At 46.2% G+C, this 24,717-nt stretch overlaps 1 protein-coding gene and 1 long non-coding RNA gene across 2 annotated transcripts in view; one reads left to right on the forward strand and one right to left on the reverse strand.

The window, feature by feature from the left end:
* The window catches only part of Slit3 (slit guidance ligand 3), a 597,834-nt gene that overhangs the window by 148,917 nt on the left and 424,200 nt on the right, over nucleotides 1-24,717 (reverse strand). Inside the window, exon 6 of the mRNA XM_087910713.1 lies at nucleotides 18,570-18,641. Within this exon, the coding sequence (XP_087766839.1) occupies nucleotides 18,570-18,641 (72 nt within the window). The remainder of the gene's footprint in view (nucleotides 1-18,569; nucleotides 18,642-24,717) is intronic.
* LOC146892878 (uncharacterized) lies at nucleotides 1,431-8,654 on the forward strand. The gene is made up of 4 exons (XR_015003545.2): nucleotides 1,431-1,521; nucleotides 2,439-2,756; nucleotides 5,616-7,874; nucleotides 8,101-8,654. It is a non-coding gene; the product is annotated as an uncharacterized LOC146892878 (long non-coding RNA).

A 24,717-nucleotide genomic window follows, 5' to 3' on the forward strand; every position in this document is an offset into this window, starting at 1 on the left:
AGCCCGGCTTTCCTGGAACTCACTCTGTATACCAAGCTGACTTCAAACTCAGAGGCCCACCTTTCTCTCCAAGTGTCTTCTCTGTGAGCTACAGACTCAGGGCATAGAGTAAGCGCTCAGTAAACAGAGTCGATCAATTTCCCGACTGTGTTGGAGAGAATCTAGCCTTGGCTTGTCCTGCAGTGGTCCAGCCCCCACTCCAGCCTTCTAAAGGGAAAGAGCACTCACCCAAACATTGTCACTCCATGCTGATTACTTATTCAGCCCTTGTGACCTTAGCCCCAAGCAGGGTTCCAGTGATCACACCTGCCATTCAAATCTACTCCTCCAATGCCCTAGTCTCTCCACTGCTTGCTTGACCAACAGGAGGAAGGTAGGGGACACACAGAGGAAAAGAGCCTGGTTCTTGTTCCCGCACCCTCTGCTAGCCACTGTATACCCACCGTGGGTCTGGCACGGTGTCAGGTATGCAGTAGAGACAAGCACAGCCATCTATAACCACATGTGTTTGTGTGCCTCAAGCAGCTGCACCAGTTCAGAAGCGGAAACCTTTTTGGCTCTTTTGTGTAGTTCTCCCCTCACTAATTTGTTTTTGTGTGTGCACGTGTGTGTATCCTGTCTCTGTCCACCCGGGAAGCCTTTGGAGTGTTTTATCGGGCAATACCAAGAAGGAGTTCAGCCCATTAGGCTGAGTTCCACTGCATCAGGAAAGCGTCCAGGACAGAAGCAATGCTGTCACTTCTCCCCTCATCTCAGAATTCCACCCCACACTTGGGGGACGGCATTACGTGCAAGGCCATATACAACGTATGAAGCCAGGAAGGGAGCAACCGAGCGCTTGGTTCAGATCCCACGAGTTCACAGCCAGCCCTCACTTGGCTGCAGATACAGGGTAGCTAACACTCAGGCTTCAGCTGGAACTGTATCCAGCAGTGGCCCAGCAGCAATGACTTATTAACATATTACTACACTGATATTTAAATGTGAGCCGTAATGAGAGCTATAAAACATTTACGATAATAGCAATTATTCCAGAACCCGAATGGCTAAACACAGTATCCACAGTCTCATGATTTGCTGCTTGGGGTTGCCTGGCCCGGGGATGTCAGAAGGTTGCTAACCTCTCAGACACTGATTGCCCTGGAAGCTGCAGTGGCTGTTTTGCGAAGAAACACAGATTCGCTTGATTTCTCGTCTTGGCAGCTTTGGCTCAGGGAGGGAACACCGCACTCTGTTTGGCTTTTAGGTCCTGCCTAAGCATCTGGCATTCAATGAGAGAGTTGGCAGGAGGTTCCCAGTGCAGAGGGGGCAGCCCTGGTGGGCATGGGCCGCAAAGGCAGAGCCCTCGTTAGAGTCTGGCTCTGTCGGTTATAGCCCACGTCACTGTGGGTAGCTTTCTGAATCTCATTACCTTTCTCCTTTGCAACACAGGGGTAATCATAATGATCTCACAGAGTTCGGGCAGCGACTAACCAAGATGACATCCATCCCCGATATTAATCATGAGGTCCTTATACTGAGGTAGGCTCTGGGTTATGGCTCTGTATCCTACCATTCAATCTTTCTCATTAAGGGGTGGAAAGGTGACTCAGTGGGTAAAGTGTTGGCCCTGCAACCGTGAGAACCTGAGAGTGACACCCAGTACTCACATCAATTCTTCCAATAACCCTACGGAAGCAAGGGGTGGGGTCAAGACTTGAATCCAAGCAAGTGTGACCTCAGGAATGAGACCTGTATAGGCTCCTCTTGCTCCTATAGCAGATGACCATGACTCTTTGGTGGCATGATTTTTTTTCTCCAACAGTTCAGAGGTCCCAAATCTAAAATGGCTTCACGGGAATGTACTTCTCAGGAGTCTTTGGGGGGTGGAGCTTTGTTTCCTCCCTACTGTAGCTTGAAGGGGTTGTCTACATTCCTTGATCCATGCCCCCTTCCCTGCGGCACTCCAACCTCTAAGGATCTCACGATGACTGCCTACTATCCCTTTTAAGGAACCTTGTGATTACAGAATGTATCTGCTCACAGGATCATTAATGTGGTCCTATTTTTAAAGGCCTCTTGGATCACTTAGTGTGACATCCACAGCCTCCTGGGTTAAGGATGTAGGGATCTTTAAGAGCCATGACCTGACCAACCACCAATTCCTTGAAACAAGGTATATAAAGCACCTAGAATGGATCAGGTTCTGAACTGACTTTCAATAACTGTCACTGTTGTCTGTGACTAGCCCTTTCTTCTGTGGCTTCCCAGAGTCTCACCTAAGAAAGTTAGCACTTGGAGGTCAGGATTATTACCCTAATTCTAGAGATGAGCAGTCAGAGGCCGGGAGAGGCCGGGGGTCCTACAGGGGCAGCACGCTGGCTGCTGGTGAATTCTGAACTGGCTGTTCTTTCTTCCCATCTCATTTCCCTGACTCACCCGCTGCCTTTTGCTTTTAGGCAAGGTGGCCTCTGCAATACAGCTCCTATCTTGTCACATCTCCTCTGGACCCGAAGCTAGGAAATCTGCATAAGCCTCCTGTCATCCCTTGTTTTATAAGCCTTAGCAGCAGAAAACAAAAGGCTCCCTCTGCCAGTGCCACTGTCCTGTTCCCTACAGTGGTTAGCCTGCCTGTGCTGCAGCAGCGACCTTGTCAACTTCATGTATTTACCTCCAACCCCTGGAGAAGCCATGCTGGTTCCGGGTCTACCTTCAGTCCCCTCGCCTTGCTCTTCTGAAGCTATGTGGAGGAAAGGTGCTTCTCCCAAATTATCCAGGTAAGACTGGAGGTTTTGCCCCTACAGGAAATACTATGAATTCAGCATTTTCCTTTAGGTTTCAAGCTCAAATCTGGGATTACATTCAATTCTGTTCATTTCTTTTTTAATTTAAATTTTATGTGTGTGTGGGGCTGTTCTGCCTGTATGTAAAGTCTCTGTGTCACTTGCATGCCTGGTGCCTGTGGAGACAAGAAGAAGGTGTTGGGGTCCCTGGAACTGCAGTTAGAGTGGGTCGTGAGCCACCATGCGGTTCCTGGGAATTGAACCCAGATCCTCTGGTAAAGCAGTCAGCACTCATATCGTTTTTGACAATATTTGGCTAACTTCAGGAATATCTGGCCTGCCCCATTTTCCAGCCACCCCAAAGGACACTTGATTCTGGAAGGACACTTCAATTTGAACCCTTTTGGGGACATCTTCCTTCCTCACAGTGTTGAAATGACAGTCTGAATCTCTCCTCTTAAATCCTTGCCACATTATAAATACTGTCTTCAATACTGAGGTGAGCTGACCTGAATACCAGTCCAGTGGCCCTGAGATTCTTTCATACCAGGAGCACAACTGTCTAATAAAAGGTGACGATGTCACATTTGCTTGCGGGTCTCACGACTGTGAGCACTAGGAAGGGTCTGTTCAATTTTTCACTCCAGAGGCTGAACACACTGCTCAGTGATTAGGAGCACTGGCTGCTTTTCTAGAGGGCAGGGGTTCGATTCCCAGCAGATACATAAGGTTCATAACTCCCTGTAACTCCAGTTCTAGGGGACCTGACGCCCTCTCTGGCTGCTGCAGGTACTGGGAATACATAGAGTAAAAACATTCATACACATATAAATAAGTAATTATAATTAATTAATTACCTTTTCAAGCCACAAAGAATCAGCAAGTTTACTCTCTTTACCATGCTACATACACAGAACACGGGCACCCTGCTGTTTATAAGTCAGATGCTGGGGTACTGTAGTAGGACAGAGGCTCCCCCACAATGACAGATTCCTGAGGGAGTAGCATGCACTGACAGTTAGCCCCAGATTCTGGAAACAGGCCAAATCCATCCCATCAGCTTGCTTGTGTCAATAAAGTTTCACTCGTTTATTTTTGTGCTGTCTGCGAGTGCTTTTGTGTGATAATGGCTGAGGAGTTACGACACGGACCATGTGGCCCATGAAGCCTAAAATATTTACTATCAGGCTCTGCCATTCTGATCCCGTCTGCCAGAGAAGGCGCGCTGGTAAATCAGAGCTACGAGGGGATTAGGTCAAAGGCATTTAGAACTTAGAAAGAAAGAAAGAAATCAAGAAAGAAACAAAGGCCCAAATGTTTTTAGGAACCTAACCGTGGTAACTAGCAGATCCAAAAGCAGACAGCTAAACCATCTAGCCAGCACATCATGCTCCCACTTTGCAAAACGACCCTTGTAATGCTGTGTGGGGACAAGAGACAGCCAAACTGGGCTAGCCAGGGAATGGCTCTGGGCGATGATTCCCAGAGGATAGCTCCAGGCAGGCAACATCACCCAAGAATATTAACCATGCTTCTCGGTCCACTCAGGCCTCTTGAGTAGAAACCTCAGGGTGGGCCCTGTGTTGTACATTTTAACAAACCCATGCAACCTCACTTTTTTATTTATCCTGGTATCAGGGCCCAAAAACAGGGTTGCAGGCGTGCAAGACAACATATTACTGAACTACTTCCCCAGTAGCCCTGGAATTGGCATTGCTCCCACCTCAGTCTCCAGGTAGCTGGGATTAGAGGTGTGTGCAGCCACATCTGCATATGAAAAACCACTGAACAAGGAGGGGGCTACAGAACAGAATCCCTCCTGCCTGCCAGCGTACAGGGATGTCTACTTGCTGCTCCAGGACCTAAGACCTTTTTTACGGTAGGCATGATGTCTTTCCAATTGGGAAGAGGGAACTGTGATCACCACCGGAGAGCTCTGAAGTGCCCTCTGCACCCCCTCACCCCAAAGTGCTCTACTGGTCTCTGCTGGGTGCTAAAGTATAGTTCTCTCTTGCATCATTCAAGATAGCCATCTTTGATCTAAGAAGTTCTGACCAGCTACATCCACTCCACCCTGGCAACCTTAATAAGGCTGACATTTCCCTCTGTCTCCTCCGATTAGGCCGTCGCTTTATCACTCGGAGCTTTCTTGGCTCTGGGTGTAATCTGCATGTTGTGTGTCCATAACACCATGTAATTGGCTCTAATGCACCAATATTATCTGCGCGCATGTATCACATAATTGCAAAAGCAGGCGTCCGCAGTGAGTGCAATTGCAGCCTCCCACTGGGCCAAGTTTCCTGGGTTCTGAGAACCCCTCCAATACGTACCCTTTCCAGACACCCAGACTCCTTGGGTCTGATGGACTCACTTGGTAGTGAGTCTGGCCCATTCATTCCCTGCCTCCAAGCAGACTTCCTCCCTAAGCCCAGATAAGAGAGGTGGTTCCTTCCTTAATGGTCCCCTTGATGAATCATCACCAGCCAATGGCAATGGGATATCTTTTATTTAAAGTGAGTCTGGACAGGACCAATGCGCCATGCCTGAAAGCTATAACTACCTCCAACAAGTGCTTCTGTTGGGTTCATAGAAGTGGATGCAGAGCCGTTTTCTGAACAGCAGCTGAGTGTAAACACTGGGGTAGACCCTGTGGGAAGCATCCAAAGGGCTGGTGCAAAGCACAGTGGGGTTCTGGCAGCCTGTGAACTTCAAGGGGCGGGGCTGGGACACCACAGTTTCCTTTCCTTCTTGCTTCACTCAGGAAGGGCAGGGGGAATGAAGCTCAAGTCTCTGGGGCTGTCCCTAAATTGCTGGTTCCCTTCTTAAATGGCCGCTTTTCTTCTTGCCCAGCAGTCACCATGCCTCAGGAGTCAGAACCTGTCCCTGGTGTCTGAGTCCTTACACTCTTCCAGAGCCTGTGGATGGAATCTTGAAGTGAGCATTTGCCCACTCAGCTCTTATCAGCACGCGTGTCTGCGACTTGTCTCTGCAAACTCGGTTCCTAGAAGAGCACACGCTAATGCCCCCTGGACGCAGTGAACTCGACCCTAAATCAGCTTCTCTGGGATGGCAGGCCACCCTCAGCATCCTCGGTGGATGAAGTTGGACAGCGAGCCACCTTCAGCATCCCTGGTGGATAAATCTGGATGGCGGACCACCCTCAGCATCCCTGGTGGACGAAGCTGGACAGTGGGCCACCCTCAGCATCCCCCAGTGGATAAAGCCCTTTCTACTGTTTCTCTTAAAGTAAAGTGTGGCTTGCCTTCCTCCCTACCTCTGAACTACTCTGGTTTGTCTAGATGCTCAGGTAAACTCTAGAAATCAGGAAGGAGGGAGTGGTGCATCCTTTGAGAAACTGAATGCTATATGTAACTCCCTCATTTCTGCTGCTGAGCACGGCTTGTCTGTAAAGAGTAGTGTTTTGAGGTAGCGTTGCCTGGACTTCCCACTGAAGATAACCATAATGCTAGACAGCCATGATGGTGGTAACGATGCTGACGCTCTGCCTGCAGCCTGGGCACTGTGCACACACTGTCTCATTTACTTCTCCTAATGTTCTGAAATCCAGACCTTACGCCCATTTGTTACCCCAAGCAAGATGAATGGACTGTGCCCAGGTCACACACTATTGTGCTGTGGAGACGATATTCACAGCCAGGTGTGTCACCAGGACCTGCAGTTGTCAACATTACATAAGACTGCCACTCCCAAAACTGCCTGCAGACAGGAGCCACTGTCCAACTCCATGCCTTCCCAAGGTGGAGGTGGGTCATGTGATTAGTGCTGGACTCTTTTCACTGTGTCTGATAAGTCAGGGACCAGGCTCACTGCCGAGGCTACTCAAAGGCAATAGCCCAGTTCCTGTACTATGAAGAGGAAGAGTTCAGCTACGCCAATGTGGGGAGCCATTGAGGCTACATGGGAGAGGAGACAGTTGTGTCTCGATGCCTTTTAAGGAAAAGACTTGGTCTCTAGGTGAAAATATTACCAAAAGTCACCACGGCCCTTGGTGTTGTGTGGGTTGAGTGGAATCTTACGAATACACCACAGAACCAAGAGCCGGTTAACGAAAGCCCGTCTTCCTCCTAACTGGATCAGGAAATAGTCTCCGAGGTCAGAGGAGATGGGAGAAGGATGACGGGTGGCCGCCACACCTCCACTACCTGCTCTCAGTTAGTTATCCTGGGTGCCGCGTAATACCGAGTTCCCTGATCTCCCTGCGGACCGTTTAAATTACAGCTCATAACCATTGTGTGGGCATATAATGAAAGCAACTGATGCTGCACTGATTAGACCATTACTCTCAACTGTTAGAAAACATAATGATCTCACAAGGGGCCTTATTCACTGACGTATAGCAGCCGGGCTCTCATCTGACACCTCAAATTAGCAGCCAAAGCAATAACAGCTGGGGTTTTTGTCTCAATATTTGTACCCGACTCTAAAGTGATTTGGCACTGGGCGAGCGTTATTTTTAAACACACAGAGCTCACCGCCAAGTAACATTTTAAATGGTCTCCAGGTGTCATGTAAAACCTACAGAAATAAATAAAAACAATCAGCTGCCAATTTGGGTCTTTGATGATGCGGATTCCCGAACAAAAGGGCTTGTCTTTGGTTCCTTCCTTCATTATGGATTCCGATTCTGACAAGCAGAGATCCACCTCCATCCACTCAGCAGAGCGCCGGTGTTGAGAGAGAAAGGAGAGGAGTCTTTGAAAAGTATAGAAGGCGGTAGAGCAAAAGAGAAAGACGAGCCCTCCCAGGCTGCCATCACTCAGCCAGATGCCTGACTGTGTTGGTATTTGCCACGCGCTAGTGTTTCTGGAGAGTGCATGCTGGAGAACTCATTCGGGGAGCTGATCCTGGATACCAGTGGTGGGTCTGAATGGCTCAACCGCCGCCCAGCTTGGTTAACCGGGAACAATGTTCCTTAGACCAAAATGTGAACGAGGAAGCAGTAGCCTTCCTACTCTCTTTCCTTGGCTATAGGATGGAATCTTAGCTCCAACACTGTCTCTCTATTTAGGAGTTAGGCAACTGTTGCTATGCTAAGGTATCTGCAGTGGGCCAAGGATGGAAGAGTGACCTCCAACTTCTAGAGCTGGGCAGGTGAGTTTGGAATCAAGAAGAGAAGAAATAAATATTTTTTTTAAAAAAAATTCTCAGCTGTACTGGGTGTCTAGCCTAGTAAGAGAGGAAGAAGGGGGCAATGATTAAATACTCTAAGATGGGATGTGCACATTGTCTTGATGAAGACAGCAAGGCTGTTTTAGTTTTTCCTTTTTCCTTTAAAGATTTATTTACTATTTTATGTCTATGACTATTTTGTCTGCAGGTACATATGTGCATTGTCTCTGGTGTCCTCAGAGAACAGAAGAGGGTGTCGGACCTCCTGGAACCAGAGTTACAGACAGCAATGTTATATGGGTGCTGGGAATTGAACCGGGATCCTTTGAAAGAACAGCCAGTGCTCTTAACCACTGAGCCAATTCTCCAGCCTGTAGAAAGACTGTTTTGTGCTGCACTGTATCAGTAGGACCTGGCAGCATGTTTGGCACACAGGAAGAATCAGCAAACATTTATCTGATAGGTGGTTTGCTTAAAGATAAGCAGGTTGGTGTTTCGGGCATCTTTGGATACAAATAAATGTCCACTCTGAATAGCCTTCTGTGATAATCCAGGGGACAACTCAATTATCTACATGGATGGGCTGCAGAGGGACCGCAGTAATCACAGCCTTCCAAAGTGGATTGTCACTTCGAATTTCCAGCACCCGCGTTAAGCTGGGGTGTGGGTGCAGTGTTTCCGGGATTTCCTTTGATTTTTTTAAAGATAAATGTGAAACATGCAGGACCCTCAGGGGAAATCTTCTGGATTTTTAAGATTGGCACCCAGTCACCTTTAGAAACAAAATCTATTAAGTGAACCTGGGAGGTGGACCAGGGACCAGGTTTTGTGCTGAATCATATAATGAACATTTTGAGCTGGGATACACACACACACACACACACACACACACACACACACACACACACACACACGACCTCTTGGTGGCACATGTGAGCTGTGGTTAAAATTTTCTTCTCCATGCCATCTCCTGAAGGGCAGCTGTCCACTGAGAGGTGCTCCCAGAAAACCAACTCAGATTTCCTGTCTCTAAACAACCCAGCCTGAGGCGACGGTGTCCTCGACTCCACAGTTACTACCTGGTGACAAACATCCCCGCAGTTTCTGTTCTTGGGGAAAGACTGCTCCTCCCAGCAGGTGTGTCCCTGCCTGGTCCATGGTTCCATTCATCAGTTCTGCGTCTACACATTGAGCCACTGCCTGCATACGGTCTGTAATGGAGCCACTTCAGAGAAACTACACAGGGCGCTTGGGGCTTTGTTCTCAGGCTGAGAGGCAGAGATCTCTGAAATTTGTAATGGGGAGGGGGCTCCATCAGAAAGCTGGGTGCCATTCACACTTTGCCTGGGTTCACAAAACAAGTAGGGGTCTCCAGGACTTACGAATCGAGCCTCCAGCCATCACTGGTAGCTGAGGAATGAGGTGGAATTGGATGCTCTCCCAGGCTACCTTCGGACTAGGCAGAGACACTGGGGTGGCTGCTCCCTCAGCAGTGGTCACATGCCTGGAAGGGGCTAGGAAGGCAGGGTGTTGTCCTCATGCAGCATGCAAAATGTTCCCTCTGGCAAGCCCGGGGATCAAGGGACGATGGCACAGACAGGACGCAGAGTCTGGCTTCACTAATTTTTGTTTCCTGTCTGGTAATACAGAGAAGCAGACGGCAATAAAAAGCATCGGATAAGGAGCCAAAAGGGCTGTTTTCTGGTCTGGTTCTGCCATGAAATTTTCCTACAGCTACAGACACTTTACTTAACCTTTCTAGAGGGATTTCTTTTTCTTTTAAAATGAAGTGAGCCCCTACCCTCCAGGGTCTTTCTATGCCTCAATTTCTTTGATTCCAGGAGGGTGGTGGCTGCTGACTTTAAAATGGCACTGCTGGATTTTGAGTCGATGTCGAAACACAACGACATGTGACCATGGATTCCCAGCTGGGCACAAGGACAAGACACCTGGCTAGTCTCTGCGAGTCACTTCCATTACCCGGTATGTGACGACAGTTACAAACAGCGACACGTGACCACAGCTGCAAATAAGGCTTCCTCTCTCTTTCTACAGACACCTGCTTCAGCTTCTGTGTGGTCAACAGGCTTCTTTCCCTAACTGGATGCTGTATTACCCATTTACGTCTGGACACAGACGGGAACAGACAAGGGGAGTGAGCTTGCCACTCAGTTGAGTACCCAGTAAGCAGAAGTCCTTCACAAGACTGAGAGAGGTGAACACTGGCCATGGGAGCTACTTCTTGCAGAGGTCTGACTTTGGTGGGATTCAACTGTAGTCATCTACGGTTTTTGAGAATTTTTTTTTTTTTTTTGTGGGTATAAGACCTAGATGTTTAAATTAAGGTAGAGGAAGGACAGAGTTGACAGAGTGGAGAAGACAGTGTATTTACTATAAATATATGACGTATTTACTACTAGATAATGCTTTATGATATACAGGCAAAAGAGGCTTGGGGACACAGGCCCGGGAAGAACTCTGGAACCACTGAGCAGGCCCAGGTCAAACAACACACAGACTTCCCAATAGCCCTGAACAGGCATTGTCCCATTACACGCTAACTGTGGAAATTTTAATTTCTACTAGTTGAAGTGAGATGTAGTGAAATAATTCATTCTCGGGGGAATGCACTCAGGAGTCATGCCTGGCTTGTAGCTACCATGTCCATCCAAATATTTCCTTCACGGAACTGCTGAACATGACTATAGCCACGCATGAGCCCAGTATTGTCAGGGCTCCAGATAGTCAATAGAAGTAGAAAATACAGTCTTCTATGTAAAATCAATTGGATTTTAAATGCCAGGATTGGATTCCAGTTTTCTTTTTGACTCAGTTTCACCAAGCGGCTCAAGGGGATTGGAACTAACTACGGAGCCCAGGATGGACTCCAACTCCTTGCCTCAACCTCCTGAGTTCTGAGATTACATGCACAAAATGCAAAAAGAATTCCAGACCTTACACCCAAGTGTCAATCACCAAAAATCGGCGCTAACAGGAGGATTTGCTTCAAAATCCTTTGTTGGTGAAGAACAATTCAGCGAGCTTCGGCACATCCTCTTTACCCAGGAATATACGCCAGTGCCATTTCCAAATACCGGCTCTTAATTAGCAGGGGAATGAAATCATAAGATACCTCAGACTGTAGATCCTTTAAAGACCGAAGATGTTGGTTATCTGATTGTAAAAGTAACTTTAGACTTCAAATTAATTTTCACTTTTGCTTAAGCTGGAGTTCTTAAAAGCTATTTATTTTAAACACATGGCCATCATCAAACATGGAGACGGAGGGCCTCTGGAAGAGGCGTGTGTGTTACATAGCACAGGAGTGCTTAGGGAGAAGCCGGTATCTGTCCTAGTATGCTGAGGACTGAATGGAAATCACAAACTGCAATTTAATCCTGATAGTCTGGGTACATTGCAATTTGCAGCATGGTGTCAAAAACTCATATTCAGGGATATTTTAAGAGTTTCATTAAGTAATGACAGTTCTAAATTCAAAACTATGTCATAAGTAAACACTGTCTTCCAGGACTGTTAAATGTGCAGCCCCCAGAGAGATCCAGGTGAAGCATTTTGTAAATAAATGAAAACCAATCTCATCTATTAGAATGCACCAATTTTCACTGTAGCTCTGATTTTGTTCATGATTAAAAGTAAGGGGGGGGCGTCACCATTCAGCGGGAGAAATATGAAATTAGAGGTGAAGTGAGAAATGGGGCAGCTCCTGTCAAATACCTCGTTCAGCCTTTAACGTGACTACGATAGTCATAACCTTGATTTCGCTCTGGGCCAGAATGCACTAGCACTCGGCAGGGGAATTGTGGTGTGGTGAGTCTCTATTTAGTTTATTGGTTTCCCCCTAACTTGGGGCCTTGTACTTTAGCTGACGACCTACTGTGTGTGGCAGCGAAGCAGTACCAAGTATCCACCAACTTCAGTTTTCACAAATTTGTTAGGCACACACCAGTGACATCGCCTTTACACAAGGGCTCTAAGGGCTATGGACAGCTGTCCTTACTGTCCAGTGAGGACCGAACCTCTTCCGTCTAGTTTGGTGACAGTGGACTGGCCTCCAGTTCATTGACAGTTCCCATCAGCCCCATGCTCAACCCTGGCTTCCTTCCTCTTTGTCTGGGGGCAGTTCTGTGGACCCTTATGTGACGGTGATTAAGCTGGGTTTGAGTGTTGATCTGACAAACCTATAGATCAGCTTTTAAAAGAGAAAAACCATGGTTCTTGCATTTTTCCCCACAATGAGAATCGCCACTGGCCTTACTGATGCATATTCTTGTTTGTATAGTTTCAGCATCACAGTCTATCTTTAATAATTTTTAATATCGTTGTTGCGGTAGAGTATTTAAGTACGAGGGCTTAGGTTTTGTGCAGAAATGAATCTATGCCCTGGAATAAAGGTCCCTGGGTCTGGCCAGTCTCAGTCTGGGAAATGATTTACATCTGCCGAGCCTCAGACTCCTTACTGGCTGAGCTGGATTAACAAAGTCCTCTCTGTAAAGTTATGGCCCACACACAAGTCGTTGGCCTCTAAAGTCTTAGCTTGTTATCTGAAACATGCTAGAAAAGGAAGACAATGTTCACACATGGAGGAAATACCAATATTCCTCACGAATAATTCCTATCTGACATCACTGGCTATGCAATACCCTACCACTATGTCGTCATTGTTAACCAGGACAGAGGCAGCTCAGGTGAAGCGGAGGACAGCTCACTGTACTGAGCTCCAGGTTCTTCTGACCTGGACCGTCCCTGACCATCCCCCAAACCAGTGTCCCTCACCCCTAAGCCACAACACCATCCCCATGCTACAAGAGTATCAAGACCATTGTCAGAAAGAACTCCTTCCCATTTGCCCTTCTCTGTCTATGCATGAGGCACAATGTTCGGCACATGCTCTCCTGCCTGAATGTGGCTGAATCAGAACGGCACGAGGAGTCTGGGAAGCTGTTGTCACTTGGATTTGCCCTTTGTCGTCATCTTCAGACGTGTGAGCTCAATGACTACCGCTTTAAAACCACAATGAATTCGGAGGCTAGCTTAACCTTGAGAGGAACTCCTAGCAGATGAGTCATAAGACAGTCCTGGCTGTTTCCGGGGTGTCCTTGCTCAGTTTGGGGAGTCCTAGACTCTATGTTGCTCAGGTCTCTTTCTACGGCCATTCAACACTTCTGGCAAGCTCTGGCCTGCAACATTTCGCCTGACACTCTGCTGACACAGTGTGCTCATGCCTCCTGGGTGGGTTAAAATGGGGGTTGACAGGGAACATAAAGGAGAGAGTGAGCGGCAAAGCAAGAGTGTAAGCCGGGAGGACGTTCCTCATCCACAGATGGCCACAGCCGTGCAGAACTGTGGTCTCAGGGTTGCCAAATGTGTCTGGATTTTTGGGAGAAGCTGAAAACTTGGAGTTTTATGTAAGTGATCCCAATTTTAAAATGTGAAATGTTAATCATATATATTACAGAATAAAAAGTTTTCTTTTGTCTATGCAATATGGTTTGTGGTCTCTAGCACACCACCTCTGGTGTAGAAGAGAGGAGAATGCCAGATTGGCCTTTGATTCCGTCACAGATGTTTGTGCACTCCCTCAACCTCCTTATCATTCATTATCAAACTCTAATGGTAGGTGGACAAACTGTGCTTCGCTTCCCAAACCCTTCTAGGGGTCCCCTTTGAACAGCTGTATTGCACACAGAACCCAAAGAAGAAAAAGAGCACAGACCGCGAAGCCTGAACCCCAAGTTCTAATCTCTCTACTAAATACAATTTACTGTTGACCTTCAGTACACCGGGACTAGGTGACCCCAGGGAGGTACCCAGGCTGCAGAAGGTTAGGAGGTATGGCTCTCCCTCTAGTCCCAGCCTTTCTCTACACTCTGAGCTGTAGTTGGTCATTTTGGAGACACCTAAAGGCCCTGCCAGTGTCAACTATAGTGAAGTCACTGAATTTCCCAAGTTGGCAAATGGCGTAAGTAGGAACAAAACCTTGAAACCTGCACACACTCATTACCTACAGACCACGGGATCTCCATGCTATCGAGCTGGTACCTGGATCTGTTTTCCTGACACCTATAGTCTGGCTTTTTTTTGTTACCTATTTTCTGATAAATACCTTCTGAAATTCTTATTTGCTACATTTACTCCAGAGATGTCTAAAACTATCTTTTCATCTCTTATAAACTCCTGAAAAAAAAACTACATATTTTTATAAACAAACAAATAAAAAAATTGTTATAGTCATATATGGTAACATTGAAGCATTGAGAAAAATTAAACTACAAAGTTCACTGCCTGATATTTTGTTTGTATTCTGATAAATAAAGCTTACGTGAAGATAAAAAAAAACTACATATTTTATTAATAGGCTTTCTCATTGTGTGTGTGGCTGCACCTGTGTGCGTACACACAAACGAGATCAAATGACAACTTCCGGTGTTGTTCCGCAAGTGACAGTCATTGAAATGGAGTCTCTGGCTTGGGCACTCCAAGTAGGCTAGGCTGGCTGGCCAGCAAGCCCGAAGTACCTATCTTTGTCCCCGCTCCCATGCTGGGATTACAAGTGGATGCCTCAAGGCCCAGCTTTTTAAAACTCAAGTTCTGGGGTTCAAACTCAAGCCTTCATGCTGAAAAGCAAGTATTTCACCTCCTGAGTCAGCTTCATGGCCCCACTGTGCTTCACCTTTCTGTCCTCTCAATTTTTATCCAAGTTGAACTCTTTGCTACTGCGTATCATTCACACAAACATGCTGAGCAGGGATGCGCCTGGTCTAACTGAGAACTCCCTGGCCATTTTCATCTTAGCTGACAAGGGCTGCAAACCTAGGTTATAACATCCTGAGCACAGGAAGCTCAGCCTGCAGGTTCAACACATGCAGCCGCCGCGCGACTCAACTTACCTGGTGAAAGAGAATGCCGAGCTGCAAAATGCACAGGGCAGGCGGAAGTGAACGGGTCACTGGAGTGACGAGGGGAGGTCTGTGTTCCCCAAAACTTTACATGACACAAAATCACATCTGGAAGTGTGTGTGTGTGTGTGTGTGTGTGTGTGTGCGCGCGCGCATAGTGTCTGGAAAACAAAGCCCCAAACTGTTGTGTGCCAGAAACAACAGAAGTGAGACTAAATCATCCCTCCAGTTACAGCGTTAATTCGTGAAAAGAAAGATTTTTTTTGTTTGCTTTTACTTTCCCCCATGAGTTTGATTTATCTTACTCTTGGAGGGGCTTTGCGCTAGGAGGCACCTTGCACTTTGAGGGGTTGGTTAGCTGGGTAAAGGGAACACGGAGGGCAGTTTTGGGAGCCCGCGGGAAGTTCTGACGAGAGGCATTGACAGCTTGCCTAGCTCAGCTCTTGGAAAACAGGCCACATCACCCTGCAGCACACAGTGCTTGTGCGAGCCTAACATCGCAAGCTTTGGCGACATGGGCAAGTGAGGCGGCTTGGTGTGGTGGCCACAGAGGCTGGCCTGCCTATTGCTTAGTAGTTTGCTGGCTATTGCAAAACTACTGTGAAAGGAGGGTGATGGGAAAGCTGCTTAGGGGGGCTGAGGGCAGGCAGATAGCCAATGTGAGGGAGTGCTGGGTGGTGGGCGCGCTGGCTGTGGTGGTGGGCGGGATGAACTGCCAGCTCTGCCTACTTCACCATCCTTCCTCCGCTGTGAGGACGTGCCAGACTTAAGAAATTGCACTATCATTCTTCTTACTCCCCTTCCTGTTGACTAAAAAACAGGGGGACATTGCCTTTCCTTGCTCACTAGACCTTGAGCTGAACAGTCCCCACAGGGCACAGCCAACATGGAGGGGACACTGTGCCTTTCGCTCTTTCCTACCCTGGCCCCATGATCTCCTAACTGTCTGTGGTTCCTGCTCAGAGCCATGTTTTGCGTTTACGTTCAATGTAATGAACAAAACCAACTTTTCAATGCAAAGGAAAAGTTATGGCATTTCCAACTACAAGAAAGACGGGAAAAGCACATTACTAGTGTGAAATATTCCCTGAGGGGTTGACATCTCAGATTTTCCATAAGACAAATAATCTCTGGAACTTTCCACAAGACAAACACACCCCACTCCTCGTTTCCTACCACACACTACATAATGTCACAGTACATCTGAACCATGACAGTTTTTTCAATACACAAACAATTATTTTTCAGGATTCTATAATTAACCTTTCTAGGGCTAATGTATTTCGAACATATTTATAGCTGAAAAAATTATTAATATGCAATACCTCCACTTGGTTTCTGTTCATTGTTTCATTGACAAGATTCCTTATGGTGCCTAACTTTTGGTCACAGAGATATGATATAAAATGTCAATGTGTAGATGATGTTTTGGAAGGTCTAGGGTGGGGAGGAGAGGCTCCTTAAATGGAGATGTCAACTCCAGCCAATTTCAGAATGGCTCACCATTAAGATGGATGTTCTCAAAGCTCCGTGCCTCTGCTGGAAATTAAAAAAAGCCACGGAATAACTGATTGTGATTAATTTTAAATGCTTAGCCATGTGAAGCCAAATGAGCATCTTTAAAACAAAGCTATTGATCTGTCTTTGTTTGGAATTGAGAAGATAAACGAATCAGATCCTGCAGGCCTTCTGCAATGATGAGGAATGAGAAGTTTTTATTGCTGTTATTATTATTTTAGCCATGGATTTCTAGATTTTTAACTTTTCAACAACTGATATGTCTGGATAACACTTTTTCCCCCTGTAAAAATCTGAGAATGGAGGAATTGTTCAAATATGTCCCGGACAAGAATTTTGACCTGGACGAAGGCGCAGTAGGGCGAAAGATGTAGGAAGGACAACACTGACAGGACCTCCTGTGTGGTCCCTTCTCAGAGGTGACAGGTCACAAAGCTTGACCCAAGTCCATGGCTTCCTAGTTCCCACCCATGTGAGCCTATCCTAAACTCTTCTTTTCCCCCAAAGACTCCCTCAGACGACACTGGCAGAGTGCTAACCAAGGAACTGACAGGTCATCACAGCTGTTGGGTGACAACTATGACTTTTGTTTCTTCAGAAGGCATTTTCTCATCTTTCTCATTCTCCCCTGCAAGGAGTAAAAGGAGAGAGGTTCCTAACAGACCTTCCTACAGAGGCTTTTTCGAAGGTAGGGAAAAATCACGCCTCCCCTTCTCAACTCCAGTTTCCCAGGGAAGAGAAGTCTTGGGCTGCTAAATTCGAGCTGGCACACTCTCCCACAGACATGCAATTGTTGCCGGTTCCGGGGTCAGAGTTTGGGTGAGGAGAGCCCATCCATCTCAGGACTGACAATCTGACCTCTCCTGTCTGTGGGTCCCTTCTTTTCTATGCCAAGAACCCTCAGCTTGCAAGCAGTTTCAAGTAGCTTGCAGCATCGGCATCCCCTCTTTTTCCCGTGATTTCTCCTAGAATCACCTTCCTCTCTCGCAAGGTGGGGGGGGGGGGGATCTTTCAACCCACTGCTGGTGTCTTCCAGGCGAAAAGGCAGACTATGCACCTTCCTTTATGTACAAAGGGATAGTCTGACATATTCATTCATTTAGCCAACCATTCATTCTTCCACTGCAAGCAACACAGGAAATCTCTAACTATGTAATTTCACCCCCAAGGATGCTCAACTCACCCTAGTCTCTCACCACTCTGAAGCTAGAACTGCTCCCACGTAATAATTTTTGCAGATTTTAGAGAAGGCAAGTCACTCTCAAGTGAGAGCAATAAACTCCTTTCTTTTATGAACGAGAACACTGAGGCTCTGAGAGCAAAGGGACTTGCCCAAGGTCACATGGCTAATTAGTGGCTGGGTAAGAACTGAATTGCACAGCCCCTGACCTAAGTTCTACCATGCTTTATTGCTTCCTCTCCAGGCTTCCCCACATCAAGGGCAGCGAGCAGTGTACCTGCTGGGGAAAACAATCAAACTGTTTTCTAACACAATCTAACTTTAGTGAAATGACCCCAGCATGACCCTCTCAGTGACTTTTCTCCAGAAAGCAGGTTTCTTTAGTTAGAGCCTGTGAACATCCAAGACACAGGAGGACAACCTTGTATGTGTGTGGTGTGTTTCTATATAAGGTATACATGGTGGGATTTCAAGGAGGAATCATTTCCCCTCATCTTTTCATTCCCACTACTTTAAGGTGACTATTTAAAGTTTGAATTTAAGCCTGAGATAAGATCTCAGGAGCAGAAGCAATAACTGGACCTCACCAGTCTGTCTGTCATTCCCCCTTGTCCTGTGCCAAGGTCCCTCCCTGCTTCTGGCTAATTCCGACTCACCTTCTGGTGATAACCCCTCTGTCACTGGCCACAGACCTGTAACCTGCCTCCCTGTCTTGCCCACACTCAGACAGCCGCTCCCTGAATCCACAGACAGATGCTGGGGGGGCTATTCTGGCCATCTGCTCCAACAAATACAGTGGGAGCATAAGAGAAACGGCTCGACTGAGGAACCCCAGTTTGTGGGAGGTGAGAAATCACACTTTGCAGCCAGCAAACACTTTGGCCAAGGTAAGCCAGAGGGATCTCCCGGTGCCCGATTTTAATAGCATTGCAGCAGAAGACCCAGAAACGCACCCACAAGGACCCCCCTGCGCACATGCTCCCCCTCTCTTCTCTCCCGCACAATGTATACACACTCTCTCTCTCACACACACACAAGGCAGCAATCGCAAAATTAACTCACAGGATCTCCAAATCGCGCAGCGCTCGGAAGGCTCCATCTTCAATGCAGCTGATGTGGTTATTGTCCAGTTGCCTGTGGGAAAGCAAGGGAGATCATGAAGGCAGAGCAGGGGCAGCGGCGAGGGGCTGGGCGGCTAGCCGGCATCCCTGGCCACTAAGCGCCTGTCCCTCCACCCATTGCAGGCTCTGCTTGTCCCTGCCAGGAGCTCCTGCAGAGCCAGCCTGTCTGCCACGCTGCTCTGTCTCTTCTCTCTGACTGTCTGAGGGAACTACACAGGCGAGCGCACCAAAGGCTGTCAGGTCTCAGTAAATATTAATTGCGCATTTTTTTTTTTTAGGCAGAAGGGAGTAATTTCATTACATTAGGGCATCCAATCCATTACGAGCTCTTACCGTCATGTCACTGAAACAATTTCATTAAGCTAAAGGCCTGTAAATCATTGGAGGTCACTGCTCTGCCCTCCGCGACCTCCCAGAATGCTTTTTCCCCCCCTCTCCCTCGTCTCCCTTTTACTGGAAGTTACAGTCTTTGCTTTGACACAGCGCTAAATCTCAAGGCTTTATCTGCCCAAGAGCGGTGAGGGTGCATGGGGAATATACCGATTCCAAATTAGACTCAACTAATCTAATTTTATAGTCTTTTTATTATTCTAAGCACCAAATGTCTGTGGTGGTTTGTTGTCTCTGTGCATTGTTATGGGGCCCATCTGGTAGGTCATTCTATGGGAACATTTTCTGAATAAATACAGATTCCCTCAAACTGCACTAACTATCACCAATAGTAAAGAAATTCATTGATGGCAGTGTTTGTGATGGAGAAGGAAAAAGGACAGCATTATTGCCTAAAAGATGCGCCACTTACATTTAAATTGGGGTGAATTAAATGCACCTATTTTTAGGATTCCTTTTTAATTCCCCTTTCCCATCCTAAATGCAGGAAAATAATGCGTTTCTAAAAGATGCCTTGACTAATAGACATCCCAGTTGAGGACGGAGGGATTTTAGTCGAGAAGTAATACACAACAGATACCATTTCAAACAGACATCCCAAAACGTTTATTATTTGTTAAATAGTAAATCAGGGTCTATATTACCACGACCACACCCAACTTATACTATATATCATACATTTAATTCCTAAAACGTCAATGTACAGAAAGAACGTCGTACAGAAAATGACGGTTAGCACCCAATAGTCTACTGTCCTTTGCCCAACAGCGGGGCAAGCTAAAGGTGTAGCTGTACTTAAAATTTTGTTCATGGACACTCAAATGAAATGAGAAAAAAAGCGAGTCCTTTTTAGGTAGATCATTTCCTATGGCTGGTATTTTGATTTGTAACTTCCATTCATATACTCCAAATCAGCTCTCCATGAAACACGCCAAAGTAACATTTGGTAACTCTCACAGAGGGTTTTATTCATTTTTTTTTTTTTACCGAAGGAAGATAGAATATTATGATGATTGCAGAAGTATATGGATATGAGCCTGGAAGCATATGGAAGTTCCTGTGCTGTCTCAGGTCCTGTACGGCATTATGAAGCTGCATTACCCAAACAGACAGTCATCACGGGGCAAGGTTTAAAATCGATTATGTTCAGAATTGAAAGTAACCAAGACACAGGTCTCCGAAAGCAGAAGCATCCTTGAGGTTGACCAGTTCTACACCTAGTGTTCCAAGTCCTGGCTAACGTTGGCGTACATGGACTTACAGGGTTCTTCAGTCCCCGAGCTTTCTGGAGTTGTTCTTGACACGATTTTGCTGATTTCTTTGGATCTGTACTGGGGCAGCCACTTTCTGGGCAGTGGTTCTATCCGGGAAGTCTAATCTTGCTGCCCAGCGCCCAGATTTATCATCAATTTAAAGACCGATGAATCAACAAGCTCTGCTCCACGTCAAGGCCACCAAACCTTACCAAGCAGAAACTCGGCGGGGCTGGCTTTGGGCTCCAAGAAATTGTTCAACGAACATGCTGAATTCGGCAAAAACGCACCATTCGCCTAAGTAGAAAAGTATCTAAATCATCAGATTGTCTGGGGTGTGGGAAGAGGGTCGTTTGTGGTGAACCCACTCAAGTGTGTGTGCGCAGCCCAGAGATGGCTTTGTAATGCTAGCACACTGCAAGCAGATGGGTTTGTGGAGTGTTTTTCATTCTTTTTTTGAGGGCATCAGTAACCAAAGAGGAGATTCCAAGCATACAGATCCTTCCCCCTCCGCCATGGGGGGAAAAATGGAATCTTCAGGAGAAAAGAAAAATTTGTAGAAATAAGAGTGGAAGAAATCCTATCGCAGAGTGCTGGGAAGAGAAAGAAAGCCTGGGGGGGGGGGGAGTTTAATGGTTTATAAAAATCTGCACTCAATGTTACATGAGACTCCTGAAGCCCAGGTCACAAAATGATGTGGACAAGAGGACCATGATCTGTTAAGGTAAAACCAGAGAGGTCAAATACATTATTAATTGTGCGATGTTTAAGTATTTTCAGCGGGAAGCACACAATGACACCTATTTGTTTATTCATCAGAGGAAAGACGGAGACGGAATGTAAGCATCTCTGCGGCTGTATTTCATAGCTTACTTTAGCACATACGAAATGTATCAAAATTTAAAATATTTATGCTGAAGCGTGCTTGCCCAGGAGACGTTTATTGTAATGGAGATGGTGTCCTTTCGCCTTAACCGTACAGAAACCAAACAGGACCTGTATCTATCCCCACCTAGCTAGTCAAAGGGCCAAGCCCAAGGTGCACTGTTAGGAAGTCTACATGGGTGCTACATGCCTATGGGGTTCGCCAGGCAAATGGAAACCAGGGCTGACTCCACCTCCCCGACAGTACAGCTTTGTAGAGCCGAGCAGCAGAGGATTCACAAAAAAGCCCAATTAACAGTTCACAGTCACTCCTGTTTCGTGTAAACACTCGGTCCCCAAACAAAATGAGCAGTCGCCTGCTTCAGGCAGATGCCTTTTCTTTTACACTTATTTATTTATTCAAGGGAGTGGGTGTGGAGGTCAGAGGACAAACTGAGTGACTCTGATCTCTCCTTCCAAATATGTGAGCTCCAGGGACTGAACTTTGGTCATCAGGGTTGGTGGCAAGCATCTTTAGCCAAAGAACCATCTTGCAGTTCCCAGATGGCCTTTTCTCCCCAGAATAACAACACAGAGACATCCAAGTCTGAAAGCACGTAAGAGGGAAGGGGAAACAAAACAAGACAACAAAAACCACAACAAAAAAGCAAGCTCAGCCTTTCTTTGTCGGAGTTGGAACAGAGCACTAATAAACACACAGAGAACCTTCTGGTGGCTGAAGCCAAAGCATTTGATTTAGCAGCTTGCTTCAGAGAGTTCGGTATGCTGGAGGCTGTTGATGTGTATTTTAAGTGCTCGGGTCAAAGGTCTGTATCACGCCATTGAAAAATGTCCACTCAAAGACCCTCTTCAAGACGAATGAGAAAAGCGCATTGCGCACACCATCACTCAGGGGACATGGGCAAAAAGAACTCTGAAAATGTGAGCAGAAGGAGCCCAGCAACTGGGCATGACATGCTTTGCCCCTGCTCTTCCTGGATGGCAGGAAGTGTATTTCTCATCGACGCTAAGTCGTGTCTCCTTGTGCTTAGCACAGGTCCATGGAAGACAGTGCTGGGCCATTTGTCACAGAGTCCTGGCTGCTGCCCTGTGGCCCTTGTTATGACAAGAGAAAACGCCTAAGTATTATTTCCCTCTGAGCCCATAGAGGGCTCAGCACCTCCTGGCTCCCTGAGGCATGGTGTGTCCCCCAGCAGGGATCCCCAGAAGGAGATGCTATGAGATTTCTATGCTCTTCTTAGGAAGTCTAGGAAGGCAGTGGATGGGAGAGCGAAAGCCGCCCTCTTTCTTTTTCGTTTTGGAGGTAACTTATTGTCCTCTACTTTATACAGCATAATTTGATTTGCACTCCTTGGTCTCTGAATAAGTTGAGAAGCCCCAAAACATTTCATGATATTAAATTAACCACCCTAATTTCCCCGGGAAGCTTCGATTTCAGCAAACAATATGCCTGCTAACATGATCCCAGAGCCCATTTAGAAAGAAATCCTCAGACAAGAACTAAGTGCAGACTCCCTGAGAGCAGTACTCTGACTACTATGCTGTCATAGTCCGAGAAAATAAACAAGTCAGGAAGGAAAGCCAGCATGAATAGGGACTTAAGGTAATCTCTTTGTACAGCAGACTCAGCGACAGCACTTCTGTGAGAATTCCTGACCCTAAGCGTAATATACTCCGAATTATCCCAGTTCGTCTCTTTTGCTTGCAGCTTCAATTTTCATAACTGAAGCAGGAGAGAAACACTTTTCTTGCAGTTCAAACATTTTTACAAAGCTTGTGTAAATCCTTAAAAGAGGTGAGAGCTAGAAAAAGCTGCTCTACAACATTAACACCAATCCACCCTACATCAACTATCACAAAGAGTAAGATTTAAAAAAAAAAGAGTAAGAAAATTCCAAGACTTCAATGATGCAAGTGAGTTCCCATGAGAAATACCTGGGAAATAGGAATCTCCTGAAACAGGCTTTGGCTATTTGTGATAAGAGTAGCATTTCCAACAGAATTCCCTATGCACACATAACGTCTGCACACCTGGGCTCATCCCGCTGTTGGGATGGAGGGTGTCCCAGCATCTCATCAAATGGCTGATGGAACTTAGCCGGAAGGCATCGTTGCTCCAGGGCCCCCAAACAGCAGCAGCAGCAGGAGCAGGAGCAATGTTCTGCTTCAGAACTACAGCTAGGGTCGCTATAGTCCTCCTTGTGTGAAGTGCAAGAAGCAGCGGAGGCTGAGCATTCTCTGGATTGAACCATTTGCTATTTACTGAACAAAACTATCTTCACAAAATATATAAAATCAGCAAAGGACTTCTGTACAAAATACACAAGGGATACCCTAGTAGACAGCCAAACAAGTCCACGGTCACGGACTAGAGTAACCTAGAATAGTCACAGCGCATTAACAGAAATGCACACTTCATTCAGTACCCAGGATGCAGAATAAAGTGTAAGAGAGCCTTTGCAAACAGAAAGATGGTTACCTTATTTGTGGTTTTTGTATGCTAACCAACCATCTTTCTAAGAATCTAAATGAGTTTGAATTTGTTTTCATATGTGTGTGTGAATGTAGATGCATATCTTCCAAGTGTACTTTTTTTTTGACTGAAGAGAAAATACTACAACTAACAAAAAATGTGGAAATCCTGCTTTCATAAACCAAGGCTGGGGACCAGACAGGAAGAATCTTGACACACTGTTTGTCTTCTTGGTGTTACCTATTTGTTCTTTAAGTAGAAAACAAGAAATAAAGCAGCACTGTTTTTTTTTTCTTAAATGACATCTTAACAGAAAAATCATCATTGAAGAACAAAATGTAGGGACCTTTGTCTGCTGCTCTTTCAAAACATAATATAAAGCTCAAGATTATTTTAACTGGCAAGAGGAAAAATGTGCTCAAAAGAAAAGCATACACTTGATATAATTAAGTACTGGTCACACTTTGTAGGCAAATCAAACACTTGATCTTAGCCACAATCTGTTAATGAATTGTCACTACTTCTCACCATTAAGGAGCTACGGCCATTCCACATTAAGATGACATCTCACACGCGCAAAAGGAGGGGAACCTATTATTCTTGCACATTTAGTACACTTGTCCACTGGACCCAGGAATACATGCATAGAGATATGTTTACCCATCCATGAATTATTTAAGGATCTGCAAAGATCTCTGTCTGTACAGCTGACAACTCTATGCCTGCATCTCCTACATACGCACGGACAGGTGTAAGATCTCATTCACAGAACACATGTAAATGAACGCGTACCTTACAAAACAGTCAAAGTGATATTGGACCTCTGACATTTAACGTGAATATACTTAACAAAATTATTTATAAAACTGACTGCTATCATTCCAGTGACTTCAACCAACCAAACCGACTTTGTAAGGGAGAAACAGAGTCGGGTTAATTAAGCTTCTGATCACAACAGCCTGCCTGGAACACAGTGGAAAATTGAACAGAAATCTATTTTAACAAGCGCCGTTAAGGCATACTTTGCCACACAGCAAGCATGGTACCTCTTGCTCAGTATCTATCATGTTGCTGTTCAACACATGCAA

This window comes from Myodes glareolus, chromosome 9, assembly GCF_982192425.1.
Source record: "Myodes glareolus chromosome 9, mMyoGla1.1, whole genome shotgun sequence".
In the NCBI taxonomy this organism is placed as follows: domain Eukaryota; kingdom Metazoa; phylum Chordata; class Mammalia; order Rodentia; family Cricetidae; genus Myodes; species Myodes glareolus.